General features: G+C 48.1%; 1 protein-coding gene across 3 annotated transcripts in view; it reads left to right on the top strand.

Annotated features, from left to right (window-relative positions):
• Positions 1 to 246: 246 nt before the first annotated feature.
• The window catches only part of LOC110360145 (uncharacterized), a 35,167-nt gene continuing 17,981 nt past the window's right edge, over positions 247 to 17,432 (top strand). Inside the window, exon 1 of one of the 3 annotated variants that reach the window (XM_065077971.1) lies at positions 247 to 10,726. In XM_065077971.1, the coding sequence (XP_064934043.1) occupies positions 10,692 to 10,726 (35 nt within the window). In that variant the 5' untranslated portion in view covers positions 247 to 10,691. Of the gene's footprint in view, positions 10,727 to 14,404; positions 15,989 to 17,432 lie in introns of those variants that run through there. The other 2 variants (XR_002415803.2, XR_002415804.2) reach the window with 2 other exon arrangements.

The following is a 17,432-nucleotide window of genomic DNA, read 5'->3' as shown; positions in this document are numbered from 1 at the left end:
CGCTATACAATGTAAAGTCTGTTCTAGTTATACCATTTTGATACAAAAGCCTGTAAATGAAAGAAATCTGACTTTTGAAAACATATGTGGTTAAAATGTAGAAAACAACAGACAATTCCGAGAAGGTAAAGCCTGTCCTCTAGTTTACCAGAGGCCACAGAGAAGATATTGACACAGAATGAAATTCAAAGGAGTAGTCTTCTCATATTCTGTACAAAGTGTTTCTTGACATTAAACAACCAAAGACAATACGTAAGACATTAGCGGTTGCTGTTGTTTGTTTTGTTTTTTCCTTTGGGTGCTGTGGTGCTGAGTCCTGTAGCTTGTTAGTAAATCCCCATCTTCTCTAGTCTCAGTATAACTAAATAATTGCCTCTTTAAAATTCCCTCTTCTCTGTTTCCCTGCTAGTCTACACAGACACTTGGGATTTCAGGTGCTGATACTATTAGCTTTAACTTCCTACCCATAAAGAGTCTACTGAGGTTTTTGAGCTGCTTTGATTCACAATAGCGTTTTGCTGCTTTTCAGCCTATAGCTACCTTACTTTTGTTAATATCCTGTGGAATGTCACGCCTTATTCATGCTTTGAAGCATTTGTCGTAATTGACAATTTGTTTTGCAGAATTCTTTTGGTAAAACACAAATTGGTTCTTCAAAAATATACTTATTCCTGCTTAACTGCTTTAGTTTCATATTCTTTAGTCAGTTTAGGGTAGGTACTGAAATGCAGCTTATGCTGTTCCCTCCTTTTTCACTAAGCAATATCTAGTATCAAGATGGTTTAATTTCTGATATTTATTGGCATCCGAAAGGAACCACATCTTTGGAGGTGGGTGATGACACGTACTTGGAAAACAAGGTAACGTAGGACAATACTGTTCTATAATAATAATTCTGTTAGAGTAACAAATCAGTGTCAGTTTTGCCTGTCATTTCCTCAGCTGTCTCTCTCCCTTCTCCGTGTTGCTGAGCTCTCTTGAGTGTATGTCTTTGATAAAAATCTTTTTATATTCCTTTTTTCTTTCGAAGATTTTAACAGCTACACTTGGAGTCATAGGATCTCTGTAAATTAGTGCCTTCCAACCAGAGATGCGTTTGCCTTTGTGCTCTTTGTAGCCGCTGCCAGGCGTTGCAGATGTAATCGCAGAGGCGGTGCGCTGGTTCCGAAGCACGTGGCACAGGTGGGACGGACAGAGCGCTGCAGCTCTGCTCCCCACACGGGCTGGCCAGTTTCTGCACAGCTTTTCCAGCGGTTTGGGTTGGAGAAGAGGAGGAAAGGCCATTATGTTTTTCCTAGATGATTTTTGTCAAAGAAAAAACTGGAGTTAGCAGTTCTAGAAGTAAAATTTGTGTTCAGCTCGTAAGAGCTTAAATTCTGCACTTTTTGAAAAGCCGTTAATAAAAATATGAATCAAAATAATAAAACCTATAGGGGTCCTAGAAAATCTCAAATTAGGAAGGGAATATGAAGCTCGTAGTTACTTCATTAAGTCGTTCAAATGATACAATACAGTTTTGGAAAAATCGATTAATTAGTTTGAAGACATTTTCATGGTGTTGATGGGTGATAACAGATCAGGTCGATGTGAACAGCAGCAGTTTGTTTCAGATTTGGTAGGCAGGCTGTGGACACTGCTTGAATGCTTGCTTGAATAAGCAGCCGATGTCCCATTTATTTCCATTCTTTAGGAGTGCCTTTGAGAGAGCTGGGGTTTGGAGCACGAACACCTTGTGCATGTTTACAGAATCCCAGAATGTCAGGGGTTGGAAGGGTCCTTGAAAGCTCATCCAGTGCAATCCCCCCATGGAGCAGGAACACCCAGATGAGGTTACACAGGAAGGTGTCCAGGCGGGTTGGAATGTCTGCACAGAAGGAGACTCCACAACCCCCTGGGCAGCCTGGGCCAGGCTCTGCCACCCTCACCGGGAACAAGTTTCTTCTCATATTTAAGTGGAACCTCCTGTGTTCCAGTTTGCACCCGTTACCCCTTGTCCTGTCACTGGTTGTCACTGAGAAGAGCCTGGCTCCATCCTCCTGACACTCACCCTTTATATATCTGTAAACATTAATTTAGCCCTACTCTAGACTGCTCATTCAATACATTTGGCCTTAACTGCGGCTTTTTCCCGTGAACCTTTAATCAGAATTGGCTGTGAGCTCCGTCGCCGGGCGGTGCTGCCCGCAGTTCAGTGTTTTGTGTGGTCGGTGCGGTGAACCGGTTGGGTTGGCCGGGGCTGTGCTCCTACCGTGGGGCTCGTGCTCGGCCCCTGGCCTGTGCTCGGCCCCGCGTCGGTCCTGCCTGGCAGCCAGACCCCGCTCAGCCCGGCTGCCGCTGCTCCGGCAGGAGCGGTTAAACCACAGCTCCTGAGTGACGTACGTGCGGAGCTCTTATTAACACTCTCTTTTCACCCGTCTATATTCTGTTTTCTTCTTTTTAGGCTACTGAACCCCACCAAAAGCAAGAAAGCAAACCACATCCACTTGTTTTTCGTATCATGCACAAAAGCATTTAAAGATTTGGCATATCTTATATTTAGCCTGCTCTTTATATTCATCTTAAAATACTGAGCTGTCTTTTACCCAACTGTTTTTACGTACCAACTGACAAAACCTGTCTTTTCATTATTTCTGTTGCTGCCTTACAATCTTTTGCATCTTGAAAAGCAGCTTTATAGGGCTTTTTTTCAAACTGAAGTGTTCCATTGCAGCCAGGAATTGAAGTGCTCTCCGAAACCCGACGTGGATCGGGGAAGTGGCTTTGTCAGTGCAAACACCCTCTTGTCATTTCCATCCTGTTGGAGGTACTGATGGTGTTACAGTCTAGGGGCATGTTGTGTAAATGCTCATAGCTGGAGCAGCCCGCAGATTTGTATTATCAGTAGTTTTCCTTGTTTAGGAACTATTCTTTTTTCTTTCTCATATCAATAGATTATACTTGGTGAAGGCAGCTTGCTTGAAGTGCCATGAAGCTAAAAGGAACAGATGTTCTATTTAAAGTTGCTTTCGTTACAGATTCTTTTTTTTTTTTAACCTTGCAACCTGCTTATTTCAGAATGACTTTTAACTCGCATAGTTCTCTAGCTCACCTGGCTTGGATTTGTAGATCTGATAGCAAGAAGTGGTGCCCTGTAGAACAGAGAGGCTGCACTTCTCCTGGGATTTGTGTTGAGTTAACCAAAGAGAGCAGGTTGCTTATGTTTGCTGTGGCATGGTACTGATTTGTCACAGGTTGTGACAGATCCACAGATTCTGTGGATTTTAGATGCATTATGTGATTTAAAAGCATCATCTCTTCATGTGTGCTGTTCCTTTAGTTAACAGTATTAGATTTAGGTCACTTGATCCATTATTAAAGTTCAAAAGACATGTCTTTTAGACTGTTATTAAATCCCTACCCACAAGAAAAGTAAGAGTTATTTATTTACTTTAATTTGATTTGCTGTTCATCTCTTATTCATTTACCAGTAATGAAGGACGTGTGGAGTGGTCCTTAGAACAGACCACACCACTCAAGGATGTATAATCAAAACCCTGGTAACTTGGCAGGAAGGCTCTTGCGGGCGGATAACAACTCCCGTTCTACAGAACACAGCTGTTCTAGAGAATGCAGCTGAATGCTCAGATCACGGCGCCACTCCAGTTCACACCAGTGTAACGTGGCTCTGACCAGTTGACGTGTTGGGGCCCGGCTGGCAGCTCGGCCGTGACGTGGCTCCTCAGGCTCTGCCTTCTGCACCGTGTCAGGCGGGAGGTGCCCAGCCCCTCTCTGAAGGGTGGTTAATAATTATTCCTACACTGGCTTGTCACCAAGCTGCTGCTGGCCCTGCCAGCCCTGTAGCCTTGGGCCAGACACCACCTGAGTCCACCAGAAAGAACACCCGGAAAGTGACCTTCACTGGCCAGTTCATTTTGAACTGGTCAGTGAGGTCAGTCTGAGCTGGGCAAATGCAGTTGGGCCTCACCTGCCTGGGGAGTAAGAATTCATATTTTTATCAGAAAAATGTTACAGAGAAATAAACCAGCTTGGTTTAGGCCAAGACTTTCACACCATTGTATTTTAGGAATAAAGACAGATTGAATGCATCGGCATTAGGTACATCTCTGATCCCTGTAGGACTTGCTGGGGAGAGGAGTGGGGACGTTTCTACTGCTAACATCTTACCTGAGACGTCTTTTTCAAAAAACTCAGAAGATTTGAAGTAGTCCTCACTCATTCCTACTTAATATCTGAAGAAGTTCTGAAATGAGGACTGAGCCACAAAGATGATGGAGTGCAGCATCTCCCTTATGAGGAAAGTATGAGGGAGCTGGGGCTCTGGAGCTTGGAGAAGAGGAGACTGAGGGGTGACCTCATTAATGTTTACAGATATATCAAGGGTGAGTGTCAGAAGGATGCTCTTCTCAGTGACAATCAGTGATAGGACAAGGGGTAATGGGTTCAAACTGGAACACAAGAGGTTCCACTTAAATTTGAGAAGAAACTTGTTCCCAGTGAGGGTGGCAGAGCCTGGCCCAGGCTGCCCAGGGAGGTTGTGGAGTCTCCTTCTGTGCAGACATTCAAACCCACCTGGACACATTCCTGTGTAACCTCATCTGGGTGTTCCTGCTCCATGGGGGGATTGCACTGGGTGAGCTTTCCAGGGCCCTTCCAATCCCTGACATTCTGGGATTCTGTGAAAATATCTCTGCTTTTATTCTCCACTCAGTGTGAGTTTTGAAGGCATCTCTTGCTCCACCCTCTGTGTAACTGGTCACTCTGTTAGTGTCTCCATCCTCCGTGCTGCTGTGGGTAATGGGACATGGGCAGAAGCGCTTGTCCTGGGGCCCTGCAGTGGCAGGCGGGTACCGAGAACCTCTGTCACCTGCGTGCATTGAACAGGGTGATTATTTTCTGAATTTCAGAGTGGTGATTCTTTTGTGCAATGATAGGCTTTTCCAGCACCATTTTAAGGTACAGAGGAGGGTGCATTATCCAGGAATTTGGACTGAATGATTTGGAGAACTGAGTTTTGCCTTTTAAGGCAGATGTGAATCATTGAGTAAACTGATGTTTGTGGTGTAGCTTGTTACAAAGAATTCTGCTTTCAAAGGACGATGCTAGCAATTATGCAAAGTAGAGCTCAAGGTAATAATACCATGCAGCTCAAATCAGTATGATAGTTTTGAAGTGATGCCTTGTAGCTTTTGCAAAAGTCAAATTAAAGTATTAATCCTGTTGTCATTCTAGTACCATAGCATTTAGGGTGAGACTTCCCAGACTTTGTATGAGAATCAGATCCAGAGAGATAATTTGTGGTAATTTATTCATTGATTTTTGGCCTCTTTGATTCGTTCAAACATTGGGTGATTTTTCAGTAACTTCTATTTCTGGTGCTACTACCCCGTGCTGAGCTTCAGGTTGTTTTTCTGCCACCTTTCCGAAATACAGAGAGCTTTTCTCGTTATCTTTGGTCCCTGGTGTCTTTCTTTTCATATACTGTTTGGAGACCCAAAGCTTTTTAATGCTGTTCAGGATAGCTCTTGATGTCTAACACACGACCGAGTGAAGATAACCTCCATATTAACAGACAACTTGAGACTGACTGTGACAAGCCTTAGTCTCCAACCAGTCGGAAGAAAATCTGCACAGATATTTGTTTCTGACAACCAAAATGTTGTTAAAGCAACGAAATGTTTGTTACAACATCCAACCTGATGATAATTTTTAGTGAACGTTCCAACATTGGTTGGTAGGGATCTGTGGAGATTATCTAGTCCAGCATCTCTCTGAATGTTTAAGTCAGTTGAAGTTGGCCTAAACAGAGCAGCTATTTCAGAGCTGAGCCTTAAACCCTGGAAGATCATCTTTAATCCACTTAAACCAGGATCAAGCAATTTTCGTATTCAGCTGACTCTCAGCAGGCATTTCTAGAATTATGAGGCAAGTATATTTTACTGTACATTGCATTAATATATCACTGCTTGAGGGAGTATTTAATATTCCCTGTATGCCTGTTTAGTGGCTCGATCTGCGTGAGCAGAGACTTGTCTGCTGGATAGGTGCTGGTGAGCAGAGGAGCAGTGTCCCCACTCCCACAGGCTTTCCTGCTGGCTGCCGAGCTCGGGAAGACTTTGTGTGCAAAGTGACCCTTTTTCTTTCAGATATTTGCAGCTAACTCTGGTGCTCGTGTGAGCTCCAAGCGCAGCACCGTAGGCGAATCTGGATGCGTCTTTGGGCTAGAACTGATCTGATCCCCTGAGGTGGATGTCACTGCCACAGGTCACAGCTGTCTGTCTGGCTGTCTGTCTGCTGCCTGGGCTGTGCTCTTGGTTTTGTAGTTCTGGGGTTTCCCCCCTTTCTTTTCCTTCATTTTCCCATATCGCTTTGCACCTACAGATCTTCACAAACTAATTCTCTACAAGAACCTACAAATAAGCACAACCGTTCTTGTTGCTTTACAGCAACAACAAAAAAATTTAAAAATATCCTTTTTTCTGATGAAAGAAGGTTATGGTAAGCCACTTCAGGGTGAAGATAAAATTGGTTAACAAGACTCTTCTTAGAGGAGAATAACGATGAAGAAAATAACCTTCGCAAAGAGGATACTTCAGGGTTTGTGTTGCAAGAGCAAGGCTGAGGCTTCTCTGCTGTGTTTTACAGGCGTGTGTGGAATTCATCCGTCCCCGCAGCCCTGGGAGCTGTGGGGTCTGGTGGGCACGGGTGGAGCCCTGGTGGGTCCCTGTGGGGTCCAGTGGACGCGTGTGGGGTCCAGCGGGCGCGGGCTGCATCTCCGCAGTGCACACACCAGGGGCTTCCACCTTTTGGCAGTTACAGGATTACCTCTGTGCTGCTGAGCAAAATCGCAAGTGCCTTTGGAGCTGAAAGGAATTAATTGCTAGATTAAAAAGGGCTGAGTTCTCTGTCTTAGGAAAATACTAATATGTTAGGAAAATATTAAATTGCAGGAGCCTCTAATAGAAATAAAGAAGCTGGCATAGTAGAAAGGTGGGAGAGGTTTGCGTGGTTTTAGTGGCTGTGAAATTTGAGCACAGATTGTACTTTTCGGTACTGTCAGGATGTGATTTACAGATGTTCTGGTTCAGATGTGTGCTGGAAAATACGTTTTAAGTGCTGGAGCATCGTTGTGGAGAAGACTGCTCTATTTCCTGCAGGAGAAGGATCAGGTAAGGGATGTTCAGCTCCTGGGGAGAGGACTTCATCCTTCTTGGCTTTGGCCAGAAATTTAGGGAAGAAGGTACTTTTGTTCATGCTTAAGTGAAACATAAATGTAGCTAAGTTTATTCTAGGACCCAAAATAGCCCAGAAGCTAAGTCATAGTGCATTATCCTGTGCAGATACCTCCTGATCTCCCCTTTTAGATCCTTCAGTAGCCTGATGGGCACCTGTGGTTCCACAGCGTAAAGTGATCTGCTCCAGCAGCATGGTCATCCTTAAGACACTCAGACCGCGAGACAAATTCCCCATTCTCACCATAATGCCTTCTGGGGGACTATCTGGTCTTGTTTCAGGTCCCTATAACACAGTTATGGATCAGTGGGGTTTGAGTGCTGTCTGAGCTGATGGTTCCATTTCCATCACAGGGACCAGTCTCCCTTCCTCATTTCTCCTGTGGGGCCCTTTTCAAGATAACAGAGCAGGAGGGCTTCACCATAGCAGGGAGGTCTCTGCTGGGGGCTTTGGGAAGAGGTTCATTCCAAATCATCAGGAAAAAGAAGGGGATGTGCATCAGCCTCTGTTGGGCTGTGTTTCTCTACTGGCCAGCCTCGCTGTGTCCTCTCAGTGTCCTTCCAGCTAGAAAGAAAAATAAACTCCAAGGTCTGAGCATGTTCAGTGGAATTCGGGATGGAAGTTCCACAGAAGCCAGTCGTCCAGTTTCCCGTATTTTGCCTGAGTATCGTTTAGGTCTCTCTTCTGGATGGCTTTGTCACGACTGCAGTTCTTCAAGCTGAAAAACAGCTGTTAGGTTTTAGTTGGGGTTTTCGGGGGGTTGTTTTGCGTTGTTCTTTGTTCTGTTTCCCTGGCTGTGCAGTAGGGTGGGTGCCGCGTGGTGTCGTGGGGCAGCCTGGGTGCGACACTGGCAGCTCAACGCAGCAGCCGCTTGGAAACGCACCCCAGGAAAGCATTAAAGCAGTGACTTGAGAAACCACATGGCTACTGCCGTATATTAGATGACAACATAAGATATACAGGTATATGGTTTCATTAATAGCAGTTAACTTAATCAGTTCTTTTCAGCCTTGGGTATGGAGCCGGCAGCCTATCCAAAGTGCGGTCCTTGACTTTCTTACTGCCGTACTTCAACCTTTCTTCTCCTAAAACTGGTAGTTTCTTAATTTCTTAGACTTTTGCACAATTAATTTGTCAAATGTGTTCTCAACATAGTGAAAGATTAAAAAAAAAGAACCAACCCAACCCACAATTTTCATTTAAACTTCAAATAGTTTTAAAACAGAATTTATTTGACTTTGCCTTCAGCTCCTGAGCTGGTGTCAGCCTGAGGTAATGCTGACTCCTGCACCAATTAGGACTAATCAGTGTCATTTAAAAAGAAATTTAAGATCTATCAAATTTGATATGCTTTGCACTAAATAATGAATGTTTCTATCTCCACCCTCTCTCAGTGGTAGTCGAAGTCTCCTTGGTGCTGCAGAGGGATTTGTTTTAAGCCAGGCTAAAACTCTCCTGGCTCTTCCAATCAGCGAGGCCTTGTTACAAGCCATAAAACGAAATGTTGGAGGAAGGGGGAGCAAAACCCCTCTCCTTTCTTGAGGAATGATCATAAAACCTTGAATGAGTCAGTGTTCTTTGCCTGTGTTTTACACTTTGTGTAGCTGGCTCCGCCAGCCTGACGGATGTTTTATAGCATCTCTGCTGTGCGTTGAGGCCACGGGGCTGGGCTGGCCCAGCACCCCTGAGCTGAGGGAACCAGGGCTGGGAGGTGACAGAGCAGGTCGCTGGGGATGGACCAGCAGCAGCCGGTGAGCTGCAGCAGCACAGGAACGCGTGAATCTTCATCAGAGGGGAGGCTGTGCCCCAGGGAGCCTGGCTCTGCGTGGTCCTCATGCTGCGATGGGGGTCGAGGGTTTTCAAACTGCTCCTTATTGCCCTCCTTGGAAGGGTGTGTGACAGCAGTAGTGCTTGAGGAAGGGCTTGTGTTGGAAGCTTTCTGTATAGATGAATTCTCACCACCCTGTTACATCAAATTCAGCGATGGAGAGGCTTCTGCTTCTCTGGCTTCAAGAGGCGCTGTGTGTTTAGCAGGGCAGGTTGTCACAGCGGGACCTCAGAGGCTCCGGGTGCAGCAGAGATGGAGGTGCTGGAAGGAGGGGCGGGGGTTCAGGCTTCTCCTGAGAACAGTTTCACGGGCTGTCCGCTGGGATCACAGGTCTGGTGCTGCCCTGTCTCACCCCCGGCAGGACATTTCTGCATGGGGACTGTGGATGGGAACATCGGGGGTCACATGGGGAGAGGGTTGGGTGCTTGTTCAGCAGCTGATGTCGGCTGCCTGGTTCCAGTCCCAAGTGGAACTTGAACAAAACCGGGATCCTCTGTCGCTGCAGCTGCTGGACAGAAGGCTGAGCTGCGGGGATGCCCAGCAGGTGTCTGACTTACAGGCATCTTCTCCGGTGCCAGGATGGTGTCTAAGCCATTGGACAGATATGCTGGAATCGTTATAGTATCTTGCAATATTGGTGAAGTCTGTGATTCTCTGCAAGGCTGATGGAAGCCACATGGAACCTCTCACCTAAATTGTCATTTCCTAATCATGTCTTTCAGTGTCTCACAAAAGACCATCTTCTACAGCTTTTGAAGGTTTACATGCAAATTAAAGTCAACCCTACTCGTGAACAAGTGCTGCTTATGTATGTCTGAACAACACAGCGTCTGGCAGCTCAGCAGAACACAGTTCTAAATTTGGGGTTTATTTCACAGCATCCAGGCACATCTGTACAAAAGCAGAGTCACGCAATGGTACCGAGTGCTGCTGCAGCTTCTGCTCATGGCTTCCCAGCTTCTGGGAGCCCACCCAGCCCTGGGGCAGTGATGTGTGATCTCAGGACAGATGGACAAGGAGTGGGGGTGAGAGAAGAGGGACCATAGCTGGGTCACCTGCAAATACCTTGATTCATTTAGGAGACTTTGGACTCCTTCTTGCTGTTTTTCTGCAGCACAGCGGAGCCCTGTGTCTGACATCCATAAATGAAGCGGGGGGAGCACTATTCATTGTACAGGGCATCCACCTAAAAAAACAACATGAAATAAAGTGTGATGTTGTGGGGTGAGCTGTGGGCCGGGCTGTGAGGTCACCGTGAGCTGGAGTCTCTTGTACTTGTGTTATGGGAGACAGACCTGGAAATGGAGGGATGGGAACAAAACAAGATACAGGTTGGGAAAAAAAATACTGTAAGAGTGGGAAAAACACAGGAAATTTGTTAATACCAGTCAAGCTGGTTATCCGGCAAGCAGGTGGACTTGCACATATCCCAGGAAAAGAAGCTTTTAAGGAAAATGGACCTGCCAGCACATGGAGAGAGATGTGATTAAGGAGGAAACTGCTGGTGCTGCTTTATAAAACCTGGGCTTTGAAGGAAATTGCTGTGTTGGGTGGAAAAACTGAAGTCACTAAAATGGAAGAGAAGAGGAAGTCGCAGAGCTACACAGAAGGCAGATAGTTCTGCAGAAACCTGATGGCTGATGCTGAGCCAGTGGGAACCCTGCTCAGGTAGGTGAAGGTGAGAAGGCAGCTCCTGCCTGCATGAGAATGGGCCCTTTGGTCGGGAAAGCTCCATCATGATTGGTCTCTTGCATCTTTTTGAATGTCTTCCATTGCGGCATCCCACATGTATCGGATGCATGAGAAGGACCTTGTGCCACTGGTTGTAGGTCTTGGTCCAAACCCCGGCGCGTGAGGGAAAAGGTTGTCTGATGAACGTGCCGGCTCTGCCTCTGCTCCAGGCTCGCGGACCCGAGCGCTGTGCGATCCCATGGGTGAGCACTCAGCCCTTCCCTGAGCATGAACCACGTTTGCTGGTGCTGCAGGGTCCATGGCACAGCTCCTCCTGCCCCTCCTGTGAGCGAGTGTGGGTGCTTTGAGCCTCCCGTGCGTGTGGAGCCATTCCTGGGAGGTCCCTGGACACTGGTGTGGCCAAGGACAGTGACTGCAGATGGTCCCAGTCCCACATCCAGATGACTGGACCAGCAGCTGAGCCCGGGGTGCAAACCAGAGCTGGCAGAGGTCCCATGCACAGGGCTTGGAGGGGCTCATGTGCCCCCTTGCAGCGGCTTTTGGCCCCTGCTCATCATCTCTGCTCCTCCACGCGGACACACGTGGCCTCTACAAACCCCTGAAACCTGCAAGGAGCTGCGCAAACTGCCAAGAGCTGCCAAGAGCCTGTATTGTTGTGACACTGGCAGGTTTTATTGGTCTGCTTAAAATGTAAGTGCTCATGGGAATATAGGAACCCTGGGAGGGTGATGACAGGAGCTGCGATGTTTTCTTCAAGCAGCACAATCCATAGATTAGCACAGATCGAATGCTAAATTTTGGCTGGCTGATTTCACATCAGATGAGGAATCCATTTTGTATCTAAATGAATGCTTTTATCCTTCTGGGTTAAGTATAATATGACACATAATGCAATACCCGCTGTTTCACAGTGCAGTTAATCAGTCCTTTCCTTGGTGCCGCAGGGCACTGAGCGGGAGCTCCGAGGTTTGTTCTGCAGGATACGGGCACCTCGGCCCCCTCCTCATCGCTGTGCTGGGCGTGAGGAAAGCACTTCACTCCACTGAGCTGCTGCTGTTGCCCCCGGCTACAAGGAAAAGACAAAAGAAATTTCTAATAAAGTGAGCAGTGGCTCTTTTTTTAAAGAAAGGAGATGATTAAAAAGTTGATTTACTGAAAACACCTCCAGCCCAGGAGTTAAGCGTCTCTCAATTGGGAGAAGAAGTGTTTCGCTCCCTGAGAGCATCCACTGGGCTCCCGCAGCACCCAGCACTGCCCAGGGTGGCCAATGGCCTCTTAGTGCCATGGAGGCCAAACCAGGGCTGGGAGCATGGGGACACCACCCAGCTGGCACCCAGGGCAGGGGACAGGCAGATCAGCCCCCACCATGTTCCTCTTGACACTCGTACTCTGAGCTCCATCCTGCGGGTGTCTGTCTGTCCATCCCACGTGGCCCACTGCAGACCAGGTGTGAATATTCCCACCATGTCAGCACAGGGCACTGCTGGACGGTGAGGAAACCCCTTGTGTTCTGGGTCTGAGAGCAGTCCCTGGAAAGGTTTTATGGGCTTTCCTGGCAGTTCTGGGTGGGGGAGGAAAAAAAAAAAGTGAATATGTTTTTGAAACGAAGATTCCTTCTTGCTATGAGATTCTGCAGCTTTTCAAGCTCCTGAATAAATGGTTTGTTCTGATCCAGCTCATGCTGCATCTCTGCGATCAAACCAAAGTGATTTGAGTGGGGTCATGAACAAAAAATAGATATTTGCATTTCTGTTTCAGACTGTCCAAAGCACCAGGCTCCAGAGATGGCACTTGCTGAGTGATTACTGCATTTCAGTGCTTGGCGAGTGATGGGTTTGCCTGGTGCTTTTATGCCAGATCTCCAGAAAGGCCCAAAACTCGCCTGGGGATGTGTTTTTAAAAGTGCATCATCTAATTCAAGTACAAAGCAGATCACATATATAAATGTGATCAGTCATTTGTGTGCTTAAGTCAAAGCATTATCGCTTTGAAAATCCAAATACCTGTCCATCTTCAGCCACAGCTGCTAGCTCCTGTTTTTTCCCCAGTTTATTTATTTTTAATATCTAGCTGCTAGTATGGCTGCACTCCACCCTTAAATGCCAGGGGAGAAAGCATGAGCAACCTTGCTGGTGAGAACGTCTTGGGAAAGCAACGTGATTTGTGTTTGTGTGCAAGCAGTGACAAAATTGAAGTGTAAATAAGGGTTGAGGCTGTATAAATCTGACACGGCACCAGGTGCTGCTCGGTGGTAAATCCGCGTGTGCTGTGTCCCGGTGGCAGGAGGCTGTCCCTGCTCCTCGTGGCGGCGGAGAATGCGCAAACCTGGGCGAAAGCTTTGTCTCTTTGCAATGGCGGTGAGCGCTCTGCCCGTGTGCTGCCTTTAGCTTGTTTTTATGGAGGAGAAGGCGCCTCCAAACCTGCTGCTGTGCCCTACCTTGTCCCCTGGGCACTGGGAGAGGGTGTTCCAAGCGTGTTGGGCACTAGTGAGTGGACCCTGAGAGCAGCAATCCCAAAGCAAGGAGGATGATGGTGCTGGGACAGTCCCATGGTTCCCCCAAATGGGCTTAGCTTCTCTGCTGGCACTGGCAAAGGTGCCAGAATTGCCCTGGGGAGACCTGCAGCAGATAGAGGCCCCTCTCCCTAGGAAATCTGCCTAAAGCTCAGTTCAGCTCCCAGTGTGTCTGTGAGGCCAGAAGCCGGGGCGATGGGCTCACTGTGTGAGCTGCCCCAGCTACCTCCAGGTCTCTACACAGCTGTAGTTGGGGAGAACCAGCTTTTAACCCAAGAGGTGATTTTCTGGAGAAGCAGAGAGGCTGGCTGCAAAAAGGAGATGTCAAAGTGCTGGGAAGAGGTTTGGCCTCTGTACTGCTGAGGGCTGTTTCCAGAGAAAAAGAGTATTTATAGAGCAGCTCAGAAATAGCAGCATGATATATCCACAGTGCTGCAAGCCCCTTGTTCCCTGCCAAGGCATTTGGGGTGGCTGGGCCACTGGAAATATTTCAGGCATGGTGCAACATCAGCTGCCACCAGAGCTTGCACGGAGGAGCAAGAAGAGTCTGGGCACAGCGGCAGCAGCCCTGAGCCTTCTGCCCAGAACTGCACATCAGCTGTGCCACCCTCCCTCCAAACTGCTTGCATTCTGACAGCGTTTGCAAGCATTGAAGTCTATTATTAGCATCTTTAAGTTAATATTTATGTTTGCAGTGCAAGTAGGATGGGGAGAAAAAAAACAGATCAACTCTTTTTACTCCCACTATTTATTTATTTCCCCCACTAAGCCTGGCCTTCCCCTGGGAGGTGCAGATCAGCCCTTTTGTGCTCTCTCTTCAAGGAGCTACAAGAGGGATACGGGACAGACAAGTCCCCATGTTGCTGCCCACACCCAACCCCTCCCTGCAGGCCAGAAGAAAGCCACCGCTTTCTGTTCCATTCCTGCCTGCCCTGGAGCCCTGCACCCCTCCCCTGCCCTGCTCTTGTGGCCCCAAACCCCACAGCTCCTCCTGGGGTTGCTTTTTTTCCAAAGCAAACAAAGAATAGTGCTGGGGCTGCTGATGCTCGGCTGAGGAACAGCTCCGGCCAGGGACCCTCCCACATCCCCACATCGTCCGCCCCTCCTAAACTGTGCAGGGACTTTGACCAGGCTGAGATAGAGCCTGGAAACCCTGCCTGGGGCTTTGACATTGTTCAGTGTTTTATTTTTTCAAGGTTTCCACTCTGGGGAACTCCCACGTGTGTTTGGGCTGCTGTGAGCCCTTGGAAAGGTCTGTTTTGCTCAGGTTCTGTGTTTGTGCTTGAAGCTTTTAGCTCTGCTGAGAAATTAAAGGTGGTGACAGGAGCCTCCTTTTGGGGGGAATCTTTAGGTTTTTGTGATTTGAATAAAATTAATGATAACACAGTAATGTAGTAGTTCAACTTAGCTTACAGTATGGAGAAAAAGTTATAAACCCCACGGTCTTGCATTTGCCTTGAGCTAAGAGCCCGCACCTAAGACCCACCAGGCTCCTGCCTGTCTCTGGTCCCTTCCAGCCACCAGGAACATATGGGGCTGTTTCCTCTGTGCTTTGGGTCCCTCATGGGCACAGATGGGTGCTGGAGGGAACAGGGCAGCCCTGTGCCTGCTTTCGCCATGAAGAAAGTCACCATTTGGTAGACCTGCAGGAGACTTTGCAGCATTTATATAAATAAATGGAAAAGGTGGAAGAAAGGAGCTGGACAGAAGGCAGCTCTGCTGCCACCCGTGGAGGTGATTCCCAGGCTTGGGACTTTTGGATCCCCCCCTGTGCGCTGGTAAATACCGGTGGGCTGTGCAGGGAGGACCCTGCAGCTTCGCCCCACAAGCCACAGGAATCGGCGTGATACAGGCACGCACGCCAAAGGAAATTCTCCCATTGATTTCAGGAGGTTAAAGCAGGGCTAGAAATCACGTGCATTAAGATGAGTTTTGTTCGCCACAGCATTGCATTGATCTGTCCCGTACGGCTCCGCTCTGCGTAGGAGCAGGATGCGTCCCCATGGGGCCATTTGCAAGATCAGATCTATACTGCACACAGCTGGGGAGTAACTTATCTGTGAAATCACCTGCCTAAAGGACAGCTGGTTTCACCGCTACATTTTCTGGCTGTGTGTTTTTTCGTGATAAAAAGAAAAAAAAGAGCTTCATCCACCTTTCCCAGCAGTGGCTAGGGCAAATTTAATTTGGTACACGTAATTTGAGGGCTTGGCGGGCAGCAGTAAGACCAGAGCTTAACAGCTCTTGAAAGCCATTAAATAACGGTGCTTAACGATGATTTAAAAATATCTCCCTTTCCTACCCGCAGGTGAGGGTTGGACCTTTCCTCCCCCCGGAGTTCTGCCGGGGCTCACGGCAGGAGGAGGAGGATAAGGGCTCCAATCCCTGCAGCTGCGAAGAGCTGGTGAAATGAAATCAAATCAGGGTTTCCTCAATAAGAGCAGGGGGCTCAGCTTCACGTTCCTGCAGAAAAGCGTGGGGTTGTGCCGGGGGAGTGGAAAAGGCCACTGAATTGCTGCTGTAGGATCCAGGTGGAAACAAGATGTGTTCCATTCTCCCACGAGAGAGGAACCGTGACCGAGGGCCGGCTGTCCCCACGTGCTGGTGGCAGCTTGGATTTTGTGGGAAGACACCAATGTAAGCTGTTGGCATGAAGCAGCAGCCAGAGACACAGCTCATCTAAAGTTGTTTATGCTGCTTAAACCAACAACCAAACCACAGCAAAGGTAAAACTTTCTAGCTGGGGGTTTTTATAAGAAAGTGGGGCAGTCATGTGCTTTTTATGGTCTGTTTTATTTTATTTGTTGATGATTCGTGTATGAAATGGGAATCCTTCCATTGTGTATGCTCCTCTCTCTGGTGTAACCAGCTCTCCCTCAGGTAGCACATACCACCGCTGCTCTGGAAGGAGCAGAGACGTTCTTCCCTGCGCTAACGTGCTAAATGTGAGCATCTTTCAGTGGTTTGATGTTACGGGGTCAGAGGTTTTGCCCCGTTGCATTTGTCGTGGTGTTTCTCTTTCACGTGTTCTTAGGAGGGGTAAATGCTAGAAGTCAAAATCAAGCTGTAAAGCTCATCTTTAAAAAGGACGTGAAGAATAAATAGCCCTGACCCATAAGCGAGCTGCATGGCACCTCACCCTGGGCACGTCCCGCTTGGTTTTGATTCAGACAAACTGGGCTTTACTGGGCTGCATGGAGGCCAAGCCGAACCCTTCATGTCTGACCAAGCCACCCCCAGTGCTCACTGGGATGTCCCAGCAAGGCAAGTGACCGAGGGGGCTGTGTTGGAGGGTAGAACATCCCTCTGCCATTGCGGTGAGAGCAGGAGGCGGCAGGGGTGAGGTGCATGGTGAGGATAACGTGTCAGTGTGGTATTTCAGGCAGCGACCTCCCTGTGTTTCCACCTCTGTTCCCCCTGCATCACTGGGAGGTGCCGGTGGCCTGGCGCTGCCTGCGCCGTGTGTCCCAGCTCTCCTGGCCTTTCCAGGCCTGAGTGGGTTGGGTCTGTTGGTTTTTTTCTGGCTATGGCCTCACGCTGTCCCTGCCCAGACAGCCGATGGGTTCCCCAGCTGCAGTGGTGGTGGCCATAACCCCCTTCTCCCTCAAGCATCCCCACCACAGCGTTAATTGCGCTCAAGGCTTTATTTTAGCCAGCTTGAACAGGGCAGCTGTATTTGTGCCTCTGTCTGGAAGGTGGAGATATGGACATGGGTGTTAGTGTGTCCCAGCTCCTTTCTCCTACTTTTTGGCCTGAGTCAATCAAGGCCACTGGGCCAGGGCTGAGTTTCCAGCTAGACTCAAGGCTGAGCCCAGGCTCCATTGTAAAGCCTGTGTTCACTCATCTTTAATATCTATGCCCAGACTGCAGAAGTTGGAAATACTTGCAATCAATAAAATAGTTCGACAAAGCCAATCAATAAAACATTATAAAAAGCAGTGAAAGATGGAGGAGAGAGACATTTGCTGTAATGCACCTGCTGCTGTGTGCAGCCTCTTCAGACAAGGAGCATGAATTGCTGGCCGTTTCCAGAATCCACCTGTTCCAATGAGATGAGAAATAGGAGCCTTTAACATCTCCAGCTGCTGGGATGGGGTGTGTAGGGCTGCACTGGTGTCAGTGAGGCATCAGGGCTCTCCCCTAAGAACCGAAACCATTAGCAAAAAACAC

The sequence above is a fragment of the Columba livia genome, chromosome 12 (assembly GCF_036013475.1).
Source record: "Columba livia isolate bColLiv1 breed racing homer chromosome 12, bColLiv1.pat.W.v2, whole genome shotgun sequence".
NCBI lineage: Eukaryota > Metazoa > Chordata > Aves > Columbiformes > Columbidae > Columba > Columba livia.
This window is presented reverse-complemented; position numbering and strand designations above follow the sequence as displayed.